At 36.2% G+C, this 17,758-nt stretch overlaps 2 protein-coding genes and 1 non-coding gene across 4 annotated transcripts; 1 reads left to right on the top strand and 2 right to left on the bottom strand.

Annotated features, from left to right (window-relative positions):
• Window positions 1–6,963: 6,963 nt before the first annotated feature.
• Window positions 6,964–9,264, top strand: LOC110913427 (heptahelical transmembrane protein 4-like). The gene is made up of 4 exons (XM_022158259.2): window positions 6,964–7,316; window positions 7,483–7,717; window positions 8,037–8,307; window positions 8,457–9,264. Exons 2-4 carry the CDS (start codon window positions 7,485–7,487, stop codon window positions 9,108–9,110), a joined length of 1,158 nt encoding a protein of 385 aa, XP_022013951.2. The 5' UTR covers window positions 6,964–7,316; window positions 7,483–7,484; the 3' UTR covers window positions 9,111–9,264.
• Window positions 9,265–9,912: 648 nt separating this feature from the next.
• Window positions 9,913–9,986, bottom strand: TRNAT-AGU. The gene has a single exon. It is a non-coding gene; the product is annotated as a tRNA-Thr (tRNA).
• Window positions 9,987–11,816: 1,830 nt separating this feature from the next.
• LOC118487149 (ACT domain-containing protein ACR1-like) lies at window positions 11,817–15,926 on the bottom strand. 2 transcript variants are annotated; one of them, XM_035983698.1, is made up of 8 exons: window positions 15,847–15,926; window positions 15,288–15,422; window positions 15,154–15,199; window positions 14,172–14,286; window positions 13,657–13,724; window positions 12,973–13,566; window positions 12,492–12,596; window positions 11,817–12,409 (listed from the first exon to the last, which is right to left on the bottom strand). In XM_035983698.1, the coding sequence occupies exons 2-8, from the start codon at window positions 15,356–15,358 to the stop codon at window positions 12,053–12,055; spliced, it is 1,356 nt and encodes a 451-aa protein (XP_035839591.1). In that variant the 5' UTR covers window positions 15,359–15,422; window positions 15,847–15,926; the 3' UTR covers window positions 11,817–12,052. The 2 variants fall into 2 exon arrangements, with proteins under 2 accessions (XP_035839591.1, XP_035839592.1); XM_035983699.1 differs by lacking the exons at window positions 14,172–14,286; window positions 15,154–15,199; window positions 15,288–15,422; window positions 15,847–15,926 and adding an exon at window positions 14,009–14,160.
• Between the last annotated feature and the right edge of the window lie 1,832 nt (window positions 15,927–17,758).

Below are 17,758 nucleotides of genomic sequence, written 5' to 3'. Positions count from 1 at the left end.
ACCACCAACAACCTCTACACAGGTCGCTGAAGCCTGTTTGAATAATTTAAACCAGGCACCGTTTGAAACCTCTCGATCTGAACGGGGAAAAGAAAAGGTCCCTTTCGATGATGAAATGATCTATGCAACAAACTATTACCAGGAGTATATTTCATTTCATCCACCCACTTTAAACGGTCCAAACGGGGTCAACATTTGGTCTGCTACTTCGTCTCAGGCTACCGAGCCTCTCGTTGGTACATTCGGGCTTGTGAATACACCCGACATCAGCAGTTATGCTTGGGAAGAATCGGAGTACAATGACATTATAAACTACGTGTCTGCCATTCTATCTGAGAGCCCTAACGTTGAATGCCTTTCAACTGTTTTGTGTGTACTATTGCTAGACAAGATGGATAAAAGTGTCGAAATTGCTAAGGCGGAATTCTATAAGAGAGATGATTGGTCTTTCACAAGGGAAGCAACCCCTTAAAAAGCTAAAGTGTTGTTAATGTAGCATGAGTTCTTTTATTGCTTCCTGTTGGTTGTATCATTATAATCCATAACAAAAGGAAATCTTAGTTTTCTTCTTTTATTTTGGTAAACCTTGTACCGAAAAACTCACAGGACTCAACTAATACCCTGCTAAGCAATGACATCTGTTGAAATGTGTACCGTATGGGCGGGATTGGCTGGCACAAGATTGAAGATTATTGGGTTTTGCACCTTTCTTGGAAATCGAATAATAAGGTAATCTACGTTACGGGTATTGTAAATGGTAAGTCCTGATGGTAAGTTAGTGATATGCTCATGTCTTGTATTATCGACTCCGTGGCAACGCGCGGGTTACACACTAGTATATATATATATATATATATATATATATATATATATATATATATATATATATAAGGTTCATTAGTGAACAACAGATTGTGAACACTAGTGAACTAATCCTAGCCCCTGATTATCAATAAACAAGTGTATACACAAGTGTAAATTAATGACCATGATTTGATGATGAAAATACACTAGTGTATTTTACGATTTGATGATGTAAATTAATGGTCAGGATTTGTTCACCCGGTTCACAAATGTACTAGTGTTTACTCTATAACCCCATCCTATATATATATATATATATATATATATATATATATATATATATATATATATATATATATATATATATATATATATATATATATATAGTGTCAGGATTTAGGGAAAACGGTGAAAAGTGTGAGAACGCTAATGGATCGTCCAATCAAAACAATCTATGGATTAGATTAGCGCAGTGGCATTTTCGTAAATAACATCAATTTTATTACGTGGACGCGTTTCATTAAGGGTAAGAAGGGTAAACATCCTTTCATACATAAAACACCATTGAAAAAATAAAACGCCAAGTAAATACAAAACGTCAATTTTATTACTGCGTAGTTTTTTCTGTGTTTTAGTTCAGATCTTAGCCTATAAAAACGCCATAAAACATAAAACGCCATAATATATAAACGCCAAGCCTTACAGACTTAATAGATAAAGTTGAGCAAAACCGGATACTTTGTTAATTGCATTTATTGTTATATTAATATCCCGCCTAAACTGCGCGTCAAAAACATCCTATAAAGAGAAATGTCTCAGCACCTTCCGTTGATCACACCAAAAAAACACAAACACAATGGTTCCTAAATACCACTCACTGTAAAACGCCAAAAAGTTAGAAAAATCAACGATGGCAAACATCGTTTCTTGGATACTCAGTAATGTTCTGCATGAAGTTTCACTGAATTGTTTGTTAGCTTAGGGGAGTAAGATTTTGCTGCATGAGATGGACAAATTTCACGAAAAAGAGACCTATGACACCGATATGTCATTTTGTCTTCTTTGTTCTTGAAGAAGGTTTGGATGAGGAGAATAGACTGATCCCAGTGTAAATGCTACTTTGGCCTCGATGATGATAATGAAGATGACGGGCAAATAACATCCACCCACACGTCGTCGATCTATGTCTCCAACATCCACAAACCCACCTCAACACACGAACAACAAAAAACCACACCAAAACCAAAATACCATTTATTTGTGTCAGTTCTTGTAGTTTCAAAAGAAGAAAGAAACTGATGACAGTGAAGATTTGGAAGATAAATTGTTTCTATTTTTTTAACTTTTTTTCTGTTGTTTGTTATGTAATTTTCAGCTAAGAACAAAATACATTAATTCTCTAAAAAATATAATAAAACGCCAAAAGGGCAAATGCTTGTGAAACGCCATCATGCCATAAAACACCCAAACTACCAAACTATAATAAAATTACTTTGGACAAGTACTATCATAATAAATCTAAAAAAAAGGTATAAAACAATGTGCAAGAGAATAGAACAAAGTGCCATCTTTATCTAAATGCCATTGGAAATACAAAACGCCATAATTACAGCCATAAAGATGGGACATGTTACAGCCATAAAACAGATGAAGCCGAAACAAAAAACAGTAACTACATACAGTTAAATGAAGCGACGGGAACATTATTACTAACATTTACTATATTAAAAGCTACTACATGGGAAATTGAATTTATTTATCTTTTTAAACGCCATAATTACCTGTCACTTTACAGGACTGCATCCTACATGGCGGGAAAAAATCATTATAAAAGTAGAGCATGAGAACACATCTTAACACGCTAAACATTATCTAAAACGCCACACATTGTCCAAAACGCCAAAAACTTAAAAAAATGGCTAAGGTTATTGCATGGAGGTTTGAAAGGTCGGAGAGACGTTTCATCCTAAAGTTCTCCGATAGGAGAAGGGTGAAGATGAGGACAATCAAAGCCATACTTAGTATGGATGAAGGGGTTCAGAGGGATATTCTGGCCCTTCGAGTTCCAATGGCCAACGATTGTGAAAGAACTCAAACGGTAATAAGAAGATTGGAGAGAAAATTTCAAGCAGATGATGATGATGATGATGATATCGACGATACTCCTCTACCAACAGTTAGTAGTTGGGTGGTGCATGAAGAAGCAGGAATGGTTGAAGTGACTTATCGACACGGGGTGAAATATTCGTTGTCGATGGAGGAAATGTTGAAGACAGAGAGGCTATATCTCCTTGAACAACTCTGTGATTTAGCACATTCGAACGATGCAAGATCCAGGGTTGCAATGATATTCAAGTATAGGCTGCAGCAAAGAAGAGACGAGATGATGGGGTTATACGTCAATCTAAAATATGATGATGATGAATCTGAAAAAAGTGAGGAACAAAGCGATATGTACAACTCTGATGTAATCCCATACACAGAAGACTATTAGTTTATTTTGATTTCGTATTATTGTAATATTATAAAAGATTAATGAATGGTAATGAATTATTAACAACGCCGAGAACGCCAAAAAACTGACCTGGGAAACGCCATAACGCAAAAAAAAAATATCTATGTGACACCAAAATAATTAATTCAACGAGACGGATCCAAAAAACAGTAAAAACGCCATGTAATTAATGAATCTAATTAACGCCAAAATAATCTTACAAAGCAACATGTGACAGACGAAATTGGGAAAAAAGAAGATTGAGAAGACAAAAAAGCCCTCACACCCTGATTGTATCCCGTGCCACGTGTTCTATCAGGATGCGTTCTCACCGTTCTCACACTTTAGTGCGTTTTCTCCTGAACCCGTTTCTATATATATATATATATATATATATATATATATATATATATATATATATATATATATAGAGAGAGAGAGAGAGAGAGAGAAAGGTTAACGTACAAAACTGCTTAACTTACAAAACGAACGCGACGGCTTAACAACATGCGTGATTAAGTTTACAACGTGCGTGATTATATATTGAACAAAATAACCATGCGTGATTACATACATGTATGCGTAATAATGCACAAAATCTGCTCCCATGCGTGATTAGGTTTCCATTTACAACTTGCGTGATTTTCAAATGCACTTGCGTAATTTGGTCGCGTACGTTTTGTAGGTTAAGTTGTAATGTACATTATACTTTCTCTCTCTCTCTCTCTATATATATATATATATATATATATATTATTCAGTTATTTTCAACAAAAGTATATGTATAATAAAACTAAAACTTATTCGGTAATATATTTATTATGGGGATGGTTCAAATGAGAATCACTTTTATTGTGAAAACTCGAAAACTAACTAAAAAAAGCCTAAAAAACACACCATTTTTTTTTTCAATTTTTTTTATAAAAATCGCAGGTTTTTTTATATAAAAAAACTTTTTTTTCATTTTTTTTGTAGTACACATGTGTAGAAAAAGTATATTGTACATTACGGCTTAACGTACTTCAACGTGCTTGATTTGTTCTATAACATGCGTGAGTAATGTTTTCAATGTGCGTGATTATTGTGTTTCAACATGCGTGATTTTGGATTTTTGAGTTATAACGTGCGTGATTTTAAAATGAACGTGCGTAATTACCTGTCGTACGTGATGTACGTTAAACCGTAATGTACGTTAAGCAATACACATGTGTAGTACACATACACATGTGTAGTATTACACATGTATTTTTTTTGAAGTTTTTTTATATAAAAATGGCGAAAATTGGTATGAAAAAAAAAAGTTTGGTATGTTTAATTGTTTTTTTTTGGCCTTTTTAATTAGTTTTCGAGTTTTCACAATAACTAGTGGTTTTCATTTGGACCTTCCCCTATTTATTATATTAAACAACTTTTTTAAATTTATATAAACTAGAATTGAGACCCGCCGCAATGCGGCGGGGATTCTTTAGTTATAGCTAAGTCGACCTAGGATCCGCACGTTATGTTAAACCTGTCAAACAGGAAAAAAATAGACGATGTAAACGTTCACCCATACACGCACGTTGCATCATGTTAACTCGCAAAATTTAGAACGAAACGTAAAAACGTTAAACCAAAGACGCACGTCGATGCGTTAAGTCACAAAATTTAGAACCAAGCATAAAGCGGAAAATTTGCGAAAAATAAAAACTATAAAGGATCAAAGTTGAAAGTAAAAAAAGTTGTGAGGATAGATTGCAAAAGATAAAAAGTTTTGGGTTAAAAGTAAAAAAAAAACAAATAGTTTTGGGTTAAAAGTAATTTATGAAATACTTTTGGGTGAAATGTAAACAAAAATCAAATTTTTTTTGGAAAACCCCTAAAGCCAAGGTTACGACAACCATATGCATAACCATTTTTTCTTTGGAAAACCCCAAGGGGTGTTGCGGCGGAGCGTAAAACAGTGTCAAATAGTACTAATGTCACACAACCGTCATTGACCACCAACACTGACTCGACCTAGAATCTGCGTGTTGCGACGAACCTGTCAAACATGAAAAAATAGAGGTAAAAACGTTGAACCAAACATGCACGTTGCGCCGTGTTAACTTGCAAAATTTGAAACAAAACATAAAAAGTTGAACCACACTCGTACGTTGCGTCGTATTAACTCAAAAAATTTAGAACTATACGTAACGAAACGTAAAAACGTTAAACCGAAGATGAAAAGTATAATTGACAAAAGTTATGAAGTTAAATTACAAATAATGAAAAGTTTTGAGTTAAAGTTAAAAAACAAATTTTGTAGGGTTAAAATTGCAAAAGATAAAAACCTTTGGGTTAAAATTAAAAAATCAAGTTTTTTTTTTGAAAAACTCTCAAAGCACATGTTACAAGTGCTTATGCACAAAAAGTTTGCTTATTTATATATGGAATAATATAGGGTTTGTTTAGGCTCGTAACCATGCTCTAGGGATGGCAATGGGTCGGGTTTGGGACGGGTTTAGGTAATCCCAAACCCAAACCCGGTTAGATAAGCTTATCCCAAACCCGTCCCAAAACCCGTCGGGTTTCTAACGGGTAAATACCCATCGGGTATCGGGTATACCCATCGGGTATCGGGTATACCTGCGGGTTTCGGGTAAACCCATTAATTTAAAAAGATTACCCGTTGGGTATACTCATCTCAAAACCCATTGGGTATTTATCGGGTAACTACTAACCGGTTACATTTTGTATTGTCATTATAAAAATATATATCAAATAACTACAATGTATACGGAATAGAATACCTATATGTGTAAAAAAATGGATGTATCATATATATACATAGTCAAAAATATACAAGAAATTATATCGGGTAAACGGGTACACTTTATCGGGTAATTGGGTCGGGTAAACGGGTATATCACTAAATCCCAAACCCGTCCCAAACCCGCGAAAAAAATAAAAACTATTCCCAAACCCATCCCAAACCCGATTAACCGACCCCAAACCCGTCCCAAATGTGTCGGGTTTCGGGTTTACCCAGCGGGTTCGGGTTTGATTGCCATCCTTACCATGCTCAAACTTAGTAAATATAACTTAAACTTCTTTATTAAACAACCTGTAATTCAAACTCTGGCTCATATTCAAACTTCAACTCATTTAAATTTAGCTCAATTTCAATATTTAACAAGCGAATTTCAAATGACCACTAAATTACATATGAGCTTTGTACGAATCGCCAACCCTAACCCAATTGTGTATCTATACATCAATTAACCAAATAACAAATTCTAGAAAAACCAAATATTAATGTGACTTTTCTATCATGAAAATGACATTTCTGTCTATTTTTTAAATAAAAATAGAAAGTCACTACAAAAATGTTGATTACCCAAGGAAAACAAAATAATAAAAATACTCTACAAGCGTGTGAGAAAAGTGAAGATTTGGGTTAAAGGCTATACATTTTAATTTCGAATCAAATTTCAACTGGGTTTTACTGCAGTTGATCTTCGGACGACGGGTTTTTCACGAAACCGAAGATGATAGGTTTAGGCTACCCGTCTACCAAACGCTCTCTGCGTTTGCGGACGTATGAGGTAGTCTTTTGCCGCTAGGTTAGCCCATTATTCGTTTGCCTCAAAATAATAAAGATAATATATAAAAAATAAATAAAAATCCAACGGAATATCCGAGACATCCACGCATCTATTTTCCTGAACTAACTAGGAAGCATTACGTCGAACACCTTATGTTCATGGTCCAAAATAAAGCCCTAATTAATTTTGTTTTTTAGCATTTTCTATACGAATTTCTTGGCGGTTCATAGATTTTATATTCATTTCTTGATTTCACAATCATATTCTAGCTCAATCCGCCTCTGATTTCTGAAATATTCTCCGTTTTCACCCCACATTTCGTCCTCACCAAACAAACAACAATTTGTTACAATTTCACTTGATCTTGGCTCTAATTCCTGAAATTCATCCCCCAAATCCCAAATCGGAACCATTTTATTGAATACCCCCCGTTTAATTTCTAGAAATTTCAGGTAATTTTGGTTAATTTGCCGATTAGCTTCAATTGCGTATACGTCACGTAACCTTAGTTTCCCCAAATTTAAAGATGGGTTTCTTTGTTTCTTCCCCTTTTAACAATTTCCACATCGAATTGCATTTTTTTTGTAACAATTTAGGTCCAATTTTGTGATTTTGCAGGAATGGGAAAACAGAGTGGTGTTGAATCTGATTATGAGCAATTGGGGGATGTGGGGTTAACAAAAGGGAAGAAATTGTGGAAAAAAGTGAAATATCAGCTGGTTGAATACCACTCGTTACCTGCATATATGAAAGATAATGAATTTATATTAGGTCATTATCGTGCAGAGTGGCCTCTGAAGCAGATTTTTTTGAGTATCTTTACCCTGCATAATGAGACCCTTAACGTTTGGACGTAAGATCATTCGGTTTTAGTTTTAATTTGGGTTTCGGGTTTGGGTTCGGGTTATAAATCTGTGTGGTTTTGATGAACATGTTACTGTCTTGATTCATGGTTAAGATTTATTTTCACTTCATGATATTTCCGTGTGCCGAAAACAAGCTCTGTTTGGTCGGTTTATTTAACGTCGTATTCAACCGCGTGTAAAATGTTTAGGAATGATTGTTTTAGATGATGTAAAGATTCAGAAAGAGTTAACGTCGGTGTGGTTTATTTATCATTTTGTTTAATTAAGTTGTGATATTTAACAGCATCATGTTGTTTGTTGTTGCAGACATCTTATTGGGTTCTTCCTGTTCCTTACCCTAACAATTTATAGCGTGAAGATGATCCCGGATGTTAATCTTCCAACACTTAAAAATTTTCCGGATGTGCATAAACTTCGTGAAGATCTTTTGACTTGTATCCCTTCTTTACCGGATTTGCACAAAATTCGTTCGGAGATTAAGACATCTTTCCCTTCTAATTGGCATATTGTGGAGCTTCTTTGTAATTGTTTGCCTGAACGGTTCTCGCATAGCAACCATACCGATGCTTGCGTTCTGGTAATGTTGAATTTTTCCCTTCTTTTTGGTTCATTTCATTTCGCATAGCAACCATACCGATGCTTGTGATCATACTTGTCGCGAGAATCTTTTGTGCTTGCATGATTTTGAAAACATTGGTTTTTAATCTTTCTCTTATACTTTTTCAGCATAGTATGAAGGAGGATTTAGCTAACATAATCGCACCATTAGTGACCCGACCCATAACCCGATGGCCATTCTTCGCGTTCTTAGGTGGAGCCATGTTCTGCCTCTTAGCAAGCAGCTTATGCCACCTCCTCTGCTGCCACTCGAAACGCCTATCCTACATCATGCTCCGCCTCGATTACGCAGGCATTGCCGCCTTAATCTCCACCTCATTCTACCCACCCGTCTACTACTCCTTCATGTGCCACCCGTTCTTCTGCAATCTTTATCTCGGATTCATAACCGTTCTCGGAATCGCCACCGTCATGGTCTCGCTTCTACCCGTGTTTGATCGACCCGAGTATCGTAGCATCCGGACCGGTCTGTTTCTCGGGATGGGGTTATCAGGGGCCGGACCGATATTTCACAAACTCGTATTGTTTTGGAACCAACCCGAGGCTGTACATACGACTGGGTATGAGATCTTGATGGGTTTGCTTTACGGGATGGGTAGTTTGATCTATGCAACGAGGATACCGGAGCGGTGGATGCCGGGGAAATTTGATATCGCGGGTCATAGTCACAATCTTTTTCATGTGTTTGTGGTGGCGGGAGCGTACACGCATTACCGGGCCGGGCTGGTGTATCTGAAATGGAGGGATCTTGAAGGGTGTTAGATGGTGAAGAAGTGTTTGCAATAAAAATATGCCGTAAGGTACTAGTGTTTGTTGTAGAGATTAAAGGGTCTGTAGCAGGAATAAAATGGAAGTTTTATGGACCTTGGAAAAACTATGTTATATATATAGTTTCCTACTTTCCTTCGCTCGTTAATTTCTGTTTTTTTTTTATAAATTTTTTCGGTTGTTATCGGTAATGTTTTTATAACCGGACCGGCAACTGAATAACCCGGCCCTGTCTTGCTGCCCAACCGGTAATAATCCGAGATCAATATATGTAGCTAGCTTTATTTTATTTTGATCTGGATTTTCAATGTTAACAAAATATGAGAGGTGAGATTTTATCGATTATTCCAATGTCGTGCCTTCGGGGGGGTGGAGGTCGGGTTTCTGCGCATCTGAGAGAGCCAAGGGGCTAGCAGCGGTCGAGTAGTCGACCTTGGCCACCGTGCCCGATGTCATGGTGGTTGACACGTCGTTCCTTGCTGTTAAAAAAAAATATGAAGTCTACCAAAGGGCTTGTAAACCAATGGTGCTAGTCCCTCTCAAGTGACCGTTCTAATTCTTTTGTGGATAAATTGAAGTATTTAAAAGCAGATTAGTTTACCCTTCTAAAAATATGAAGGCTGTAATAAACAAAAGTTTGGAGCATGAAGTTGGGAGTTTATTTATATATAAAAAAGAAACTATTTTTTTTTTATTTATAACCTTCATTTAATGAATATGTGCTCGGACACCTTCAAACTGATTTTTGTACCATGGTCGAATAAAAGTCGGATGTTTTTTTCCGGAATAAAAAAATTGCTCTCGTTGAGAGTCGAACTCAAGACCTCCCGCTTACTAAACGGGTGCTCTAACCAACTGAGCTACGAGAGCTTTTGGTTATCATTTTTATCTAAAGATTTTAAGAATGCAAAGGATATTACCAAAGCTTAGACTGCAAAAGAAGCTCATACCGACCCGGTGGCACTGCAAGTCATCACCCATGGATAATGAATCTTGTAGTTTTCTTTATTCCGGTCTTGGAAATTCTTGATGTTCTTCAGAGGCGGAGATTGACCAAAAGTTTTACGGGCGGAAAGTCATGAGATCAAATTTTTTTCCTATAGCTATGTTTCGGTTATATATGTTCGGGTCGGATATTCGATTCGGGTCGGGTCAAACAATGATAACTCCAAATAAAACTACATAATCTTTATTCATTCAAATGAGGCTTTCTTACATATAAAAAACGCTAAATATTGTTTAACAAAAATAAAGACCAAATATTTATAATGATACGAGATAAATGTTAAGTATCTGGACGAAGAATTACTACTCAACCCAACGATCTTTAAGATAAATGGTAAGTGTCTTTCACTATTTAAGATCTTTAAGATAAAAAAGATAGTAACAAACTTTAATGTTTATAAACAATTATAAAACTTACTAAGACTATCTCTAATGCATCCTTAACACCCTTGTCCTTACAAGCCCTTATCATTGGACAATGGTGCTCTTTGAAGCCCTTAACAATGGAGCTCTTAATTATAGATGCATGTTTGTATTTGTTTTGGTGATAAGGTGGACCTAGACTAAAAAAAAAACTTTTATTTAAGTATTGTGTGTAGTGAGTAGGTGATGAGGTGGGAATTTAGAATAGTAAGGATATTTGTAGGGTTGGAGATGATATGAAAGTTTTTAAGGATTTGTAAGAATATGATGTGACAGATGATGTGGCAGCAAATGATGCTTAAGGGCACCCGTAGCGTTGGAGATAGTCTAATAGCCAGTTCTTCAAATTTTTTTAACTCAATACGAAAATATGTATAAATATTTTTGACAATAAACTTGGTAGGGTTAGGGGATTTTTAGGCAAAATAATTGGCAGAGGCGGAACTATATAATTTTAAAATTTTCGGACAAAAAATCGGAAAATATTACACTTATAACCGAAACATTCGAGAGGACGGGTGCACCCTCCCGTCCCTTAAAAGCTATACCACTAATGTTCCCATTGGCCCGTTTCGTTTACTATTCTTCATTCTATAGCATTTTGTGAAAACAATCATAATTGAAATCTAAAATCGGGCCAAAAGTGGAAAGAACGTCAATATAATGTAAGAAAATGCGAGTTTAGTACTTGTAGTTTGTACCATTGAATCACACATTATTTTGGCCGAGCCAACTGGCACGATCGTTATCCATCTTCTGTCGTGGTATAGAGAAAATTGCATTTTTCGTCCTTTTTGTTTCAATATTTCACCAGGCGGCGTTCTTTAGAAGGAACTGATGATGAAATCACCATCAAGAAATCCGAATCAAGATGGTTTGGTTCTTCAAAGGAAAAAATGCAATTTACTCTATTAGTAAATGCATTGTCACTTAAGAAAGAGGATAAGATAGTTTTAAGGGTGTAAAAAGACAATAATATACCCTCACATGATATGCACATAAAGAGATTTAATTGAGTTTGGATCTAAGGACACCGTCTGTATTTATGTGTAAACGTAAAGTACAACCAGTGTAATTTTAGTAGTTAAAGGATATCGCCTGATGAAACGTTGAAACATAAAAGACGAAAAGTGCAATTTTCTCTTTACGTAATAGGAACCAAGTTTTTTCTAACACTCAACGTTATTTGTTCCTCTAAAGTTACTCAAATTTCATTAGGTTCCAATATTTGTTCCGGTCTAGATTGAAGTTCCTGAAACGGAAAGCAGCATATGATTTTGAACAACTAACATATTGTTATCCGACACATTCATATACTGTACAAAATAATATCATATAATATTTTGTTACATATGTTTATAACAACCTATTTGACATATAATTATGTGACAGTGTGACTATATATACTTAACACTTCCTAAGACTAATGTTGTGTTTGCTACAAATTTATAATAATAATACCACAAACAATCCTAAACAACTAGTTTTGATCTGAACCTCTTGTGGGGTTACAGCTTCCGGGTCTGAAACTTGCTCGAAAGTTTTTCGAGTTGGGACCATAACAACGTTGCTAGTGATGATCTTGTCTGGTCTTCTTCTGTGTTGGTATTACTCGATGATGATGACACGTTAGAGGCCACAACCACGCCGTTAAACTTCTCCATTTCTTTCTTCACTGACCCGATCATGACCGGGTCCACATTATGTCCACCCGCAGCATCCGTTACATGAAACGACCCAAATGCATTCTCTCCGTGTATCCTGATCTCGGCCCTTGCAATTGACAGCCCGTTTTCGCGAAATACCCTTGTAACATCTGATAGTAGTCCTGACCTGTTTCGACTCCTCACATCTAACCTCAACCCCTAGGCATATATATATAAAAGATATAAGTTATATTATGTATATGTCATGCTTAAATAAATTCTATATGTATATAGAATTTACATGTGATACTCTTCGTTCGACAGCTGCGGTTATGCATCGGGTGATTGCTTGTCGTTGAGTCTCTGAGGTTAATGTTTGCCCATCTTTCTGCCTTATGTAGTATTCCTGTGATTTTTATCACAAGGTTAGAACTGGACCTGAAAATCATGTTAGACACATGAACCCAGACATGGTACGGGTTTCACGTGTTGTGACCCAAATAATACGGCTCGTTAAGCTTGTTTTATATTTATATTGACACTTTAGAATTCCAAACTTACAAAAAAAAAAAAAAAGAAGAAGAAGAAGAAAAAATGTGTTTGTATTTATCATTTATTTTTAAAATATCGACATAAAAATACAATTAAGTTAGGACATAATATGATAATAATATGTCTTTTAATCAGTGAAAATAAACAAGTTCAACATATCAACACACGAACATGTCGGGTCGACCCGAACACAACCCGTTTAAACTAACCCAAATTATTTAACGTACTACCTGAAAAGCAACAGAGCCTTTAGAACAAACTGTTGCATGGAAAACCACATATTGCATGTCAGTCAGCGTGCAAACAGTGTCAAACAGCAACTTTGGCCTATCTGGGCACGTGACATTTAGTACCGAATAACCCTTTTCTCGGCAATTTTCAACCGTAACACTTGTCTCATGGGTGCTACTAAACGTACCCTCTTCATAGTCTTTATCAGCCATCATTAGTTGATGTAACCGCCTCTCAGTATGAGTGGGTACCGTAGTCAGGCACGTTATCCTCACATTATTAGGCTGATGGTGATTAATATGATGAGCATTAACTACGGTCATTAGTTGCGCTTGAACCTGGTCCACCCTTTTAGGGTCCATGATGGACCCATGGTTTGCGTCATCTTCGACCTGGATGATGCATGCCGCACGCGTCTTATGGGTCCATGCCACGGCAGCAGAAACATGACATTTTAATTCGGCTAATACCGCGGATATCTCGGACAACAACCCTGGCCGGTCTATTGTTGTCATCTCAAGTGTCGTATGTTTTTCTTTGCCTGTTGTTCTTGTTTTCACTTGTGTCTTTCCTCTCCTACTTGTGCATATTGACTACAAAAAATATTCGGCAAATGTCAATGTCACAAGTTTTAGAAAATGTTGTAATTTGAATAGTAATTATTATGGATGATCGAGAGGGACCTGTTGTATGTAATGAATAAGGTTTTTGTCGGTAATCTTGTTGCCGAGTTGATCGTTTACATGGAACACTACACAAAAAGCCAAAACTCGAGTTCATGTTGTAGACATAGGGCTGTTCTAAAAGCTCACTGCTCACAAGGCTAATCAACTCGTTTGTTAACGAGCTTAGCCCGAGTTAAAGTAATCTTGCTCGTTTTTGCTTGTTTAGAATTAAGGCCCAATATTTAATAATGTTATATATTTTTTTATATATTAAATATTGGCCGGCCTTAATTCTAAAAAAAGCAAAAATGAGCAAGCTTACTGAACATTTGTAAAAAAAATACAAAAGCTAGCTTGATGAGTCACGTACTGACTCCAACTTTTTATGCGCCAAGATCGAGCTCAACGTTTCTACTTTTTGTGATAAACGAGCTGAGCTCGTTTAACTTAGAGCCAGGGCCCGAGCTCAATCTAGCTCGACTCGTTTACAACCGTATATATGCATAAGAGGAAACCGCAAAGGGTTTACAAACCATTCATGAACCAACGACCGTCTGAACAAATGTACGATTTGGAGATGACAAGATCAAGATCCGTTAGCACTTGCACCATCTCCAACAATACACCGTGCTTGTTCGCGCTATCGACCTAGATTGTTGAAACAATATTAGTAAGTAGTTCTATGTTTGATTAACACCAATTATGGCCAAACTTTATAAATATTGTCAAATTGTATTCTAAAATATTTACCTATAATAAGACCCATTATTTTACTTGTCAATTAAAGAAATGATGATATAAAAGCAAAAGTAATTTTAGAAAATGACCATTGGGTATTGTTGAGTGGCTTTTTCTTCCCCACTTGGGTGGGTGTGTTTTTGACATGTATTGGACCAACTCTTCTAGAATAAGAACAATATGATCATAACTACAAAAACCGGTTAATGCATTTGTACATAATGTTTTGAAGATACATAAGCCTCTTATATCTATCTAATTCAATCCAAAGTACCACCCGTAACTCAATGAGGTACATTGAATCTACCTATATATGTCATTTTCATATCTTGCTGGAACGTTAACACTCTCTAAAGGTTAAACCCTTAAAAAATCATAACTTTTTTTTTTTTTTAAAAAGAGCCCACTTTTGTCATCACCATTTAATATATATATCTATGTCAATTCATCACCCAATTAAACCCAATATATAAAAGCTTGCATCTTTTTGAATCAATAGTTGACAAATAATACTTCATAATTCACGTGACATTTAAGCTATGAAACTAGAAGATTTGAACATATCTTCGGGACGGACCCAAGTAGTAAACATCAGTGTCACGTATCATCCGTAAATTTCTTTTTTTGTGTGTTACATGTAGTATTGAGCTCTTTTTTCAAGTGATTTTTACAAGTCTTGATAATTCACTAAACATTTAAAAATGACTTCAATAAAATAAATTCTGAATCTGTCACTAACGTATGTATGAGAAGAAAATGAGTAGGTGCATGGAATACCTTCACAAGGGTGCAATCTTGATATGAATCATTGTCTATGCAAACCCTAAACACACAAAAGTTGAAAACTTTCAAGAATTACATAAACAACAACAAAATATAAAAACTAATAAAAAACATGATCAAAATCGAACCTCGGAGGGTGAATTCTGTCGACTAATGATTCAAGTTCAGGATGAACATAAGGTCCATACCCCATCTCCATATCTTCGTAAGCAAGTTTCTTTGAAGTTCTTGTTTACAAGATTCTATTCACCTAAAAAAACACACTGACATACACACACACAATTATCCAAAGTGATATAACCTAAAAAAGTAAGATTCTTACACAACCCATATGTTGCTAGATGTTTTTGCATGGGCGGAACTAACGGGGTCAATAGGGTACGCTGTGTCCTCTGACCACATAAATTTATTGAAACTTTACATATAAAATCTGAGTTTTCTACAGAAGAAAAAAACATAATTTGAACCCTTTAGTCGTAGCCTGCGCCCTATAAAAAATTTCTAGTTATGCCACACTTATGTTATGTGTCCTATAAATAGAACTCATATCAAAAGGTTTCTTGAACGCCAAGAAAGTAACTTTTTTCACATGACATGACAATCTTAAACTTGAAGACAATCTTGTCGGATTTCTTGTTTTAGAAAGTTGCTAAAACCGGTTACAGAAATGGATCGAAAACTGTGTACCTGCTGAGGCTTCTCCGATGAACCAAGATTGCACATGTCGGAGGAACAAACCTTAAAGTGTGTGCGGGGGTGCAGAAACCCACCAAGTATATAAGATGTGTGTGCCCAACAAAGTGTCCCAAAACTTGCTAGAATACAAAGATGTCGTCAGCTTGTTTGGATTTTGTGGTTAGTGATAAACCGACTTATCTTGATCTGAGTAAGAGGGGTGTTTGGATGGTTATTTTGAAAAAGAGATTACATCATATTTATAACTAGGTTATTTGTGTGGCGTTGCGGTGGTACGTTAGCGCGAACATTCGATGAAAATGTTCGACAATATCGATTCAGTTATTACAGGCTTAAAGTATCGATACAATACATGCACTCGGTATAGATATATTTCAGCACGTGTTTTACATTGACTGAAAACGATAAAAATGAACATCAGTACCGGCACCAACACTAATGTTGTTAGAACGATATCTTTCGACTCAGATCATCACAGTTCGGTACTTATATTCATTTATAGTTGTAGACAGAGTTGTATAAATCATAAAAAAAATATATTAAAACCGGAAACCATAATAATGAATACTGTACATCCGCAAAAAACGGATCCTAAAAAAGCAGACTCGTTTGTAAACCGAATCCGAACCATAATAAATAAAATGTGAATTTGTTTACCGTTTATTATAAATAAATGTAAGTTAGTTCGTTAGTGTAGTTAAATAATAGACTTAACTTCCGTTTTGCTTCCCGTGGTTTGGTTGTTTTAACGGTTTTGTCCCAATCATTTACAAAATGGATATTTTCCTCCCTGAAGTTCCATTTTATTGCCGGTTTGCTCCATACCTCTAACTCCATCCAAAATATATGTTAGCTAGAAGGGTATGTTGGTAATTTCACGGATAAAGTAAGGACAATTTGGTAATTTTACATTTAAGGATATTATATAAAATATACATATAGCACATACAAACACACACACACACACACACACACACACACTCTCTCTTATCTCTTCCCTTTTCTCTCTACATAAGCTTTCTCTTTCTTCTCCATCACCAACGGTCAACATCACCACCACCACCCCCGCCCATATTCTCCATCATAGCCGGTCAACGTCACCACCACCACCCCCGCCCATACCACACTGCCAACGAGCACCACCATTCTCCCTCTCTAAATCCTAACCACCACCATCGTATACCACTTTCTTTCTTTCTTTCTCTCTCTCTCTCTCTCTTTTTAAACTGTCGGCAACCCCACTGCAAACCACTCCCCCTCTCTTTCTACACTGGAATTAATTGATCAAGATCTGAAACCTCGTAGATCTAAAACCCAGACCTGCTTACGTTTCAATTCAGAATGCAACATCTCGGGTTAAGACAGATCTTACAATCATGGTAAGATGTTAAGGTCCGATCGGAGGTTTAAAAGTCAGATTTGTGGTGAAGGGGTTGAGTTAGTGGTTAGGATGTTGCAGGTGGTTATGGGTGGTTACGATGTTGTGGGTGGCAGTGGAAGATTACGATTTTAGTTGGTCGTGGTGGTAGGGGTTTCAGATTTGGGGTTGCCAGGGTGGTGGTTAATTGGTGATGGTGGCATGTGGTGATAAGGTTGTGGTTGGTGGTGTTACCCTCTGATTTGTATAAGTTTTTCCTGGCGACATAGAGTAGGGTGGAGGGTTTGTAACAGTAAGAAAAAGAGAAAGAGAGTGGTGATGGCAGCAAGTGATGGTGGTGGCGGCTGAGGCCAGAAAGATGGGGAACAGAAGGTGTTGGCATTGGAGGTCGGACGAAGATGTTAGGATGATGATGAATTAATGATGATGACTATGAACATTAGTATTAATTATTTTGGGAAAAGACTAAAATTCCCCTCATGTGAGGGGCATGTGACCAGGATTTAACTGTGGAATTGGATGTCA

This window comes from Helianthus annuus, chromosome 15 (assembly GCF_002127325.2).
Source record: "Helianthus annuus cultivar XRQ/B chromosome 15, HanXRQr2.0-SUNRISE, whole genome shotgun sequence".
NCBI lineage: Eukaryota > Viridiplantae > Streptophyta > Magnoliopsida > Asterales > Asteraceae > Helianthus > Helianthus annuus.
The sequence above is the reverse complement of the archived record's forward strand: the minus strand, read 5'-3'. Positions and strand labels throughout refer to the sequence as shown.

Coding starts and splice junctions, on each gene's coding strand:
- LOC110913427 (XM_022158259.2), top strand. CDS start 7,485: ATGGGAAAACAGAGTGGTGTTGAATCTGATTATGAGCAATTGGGGGAT. Junction 7,718..8,036: donor GAGACCCTTAACGTTTGGAC/GTAAGATCATTC, acceptor TTGTTGTTGCAG/ACATCTTATTGGGTTCTTCC. Junction 8,308..8,456: donor ATACCGATGCTTGCGTTCTG/GTAATGTTGAAT, acceptor ATACTTTTTCAG/CATAGTATGAAGGAGGATTT.
- LOC118487149 (XM_035983698.1), bottom strand. CDS start 15,358: ATGGAGATGGGGTATGGACCTTATGTTCATCCTGAACTTGAATCATTA. Junction 15,200..15,287: donor GACAGAATTCACCCTCCGAG/GTTCGATTTTGA, acceptor TTGTGTGTTTAG/GGTTTGCATAGACAATGATT. Junction 12,410..12,491: donor TCGAACGAAGAGTATCACAT/GTAAATTCTATA, acceptor ATATATGCCTAG/GGGTTGAGGTTAGATGTGAG.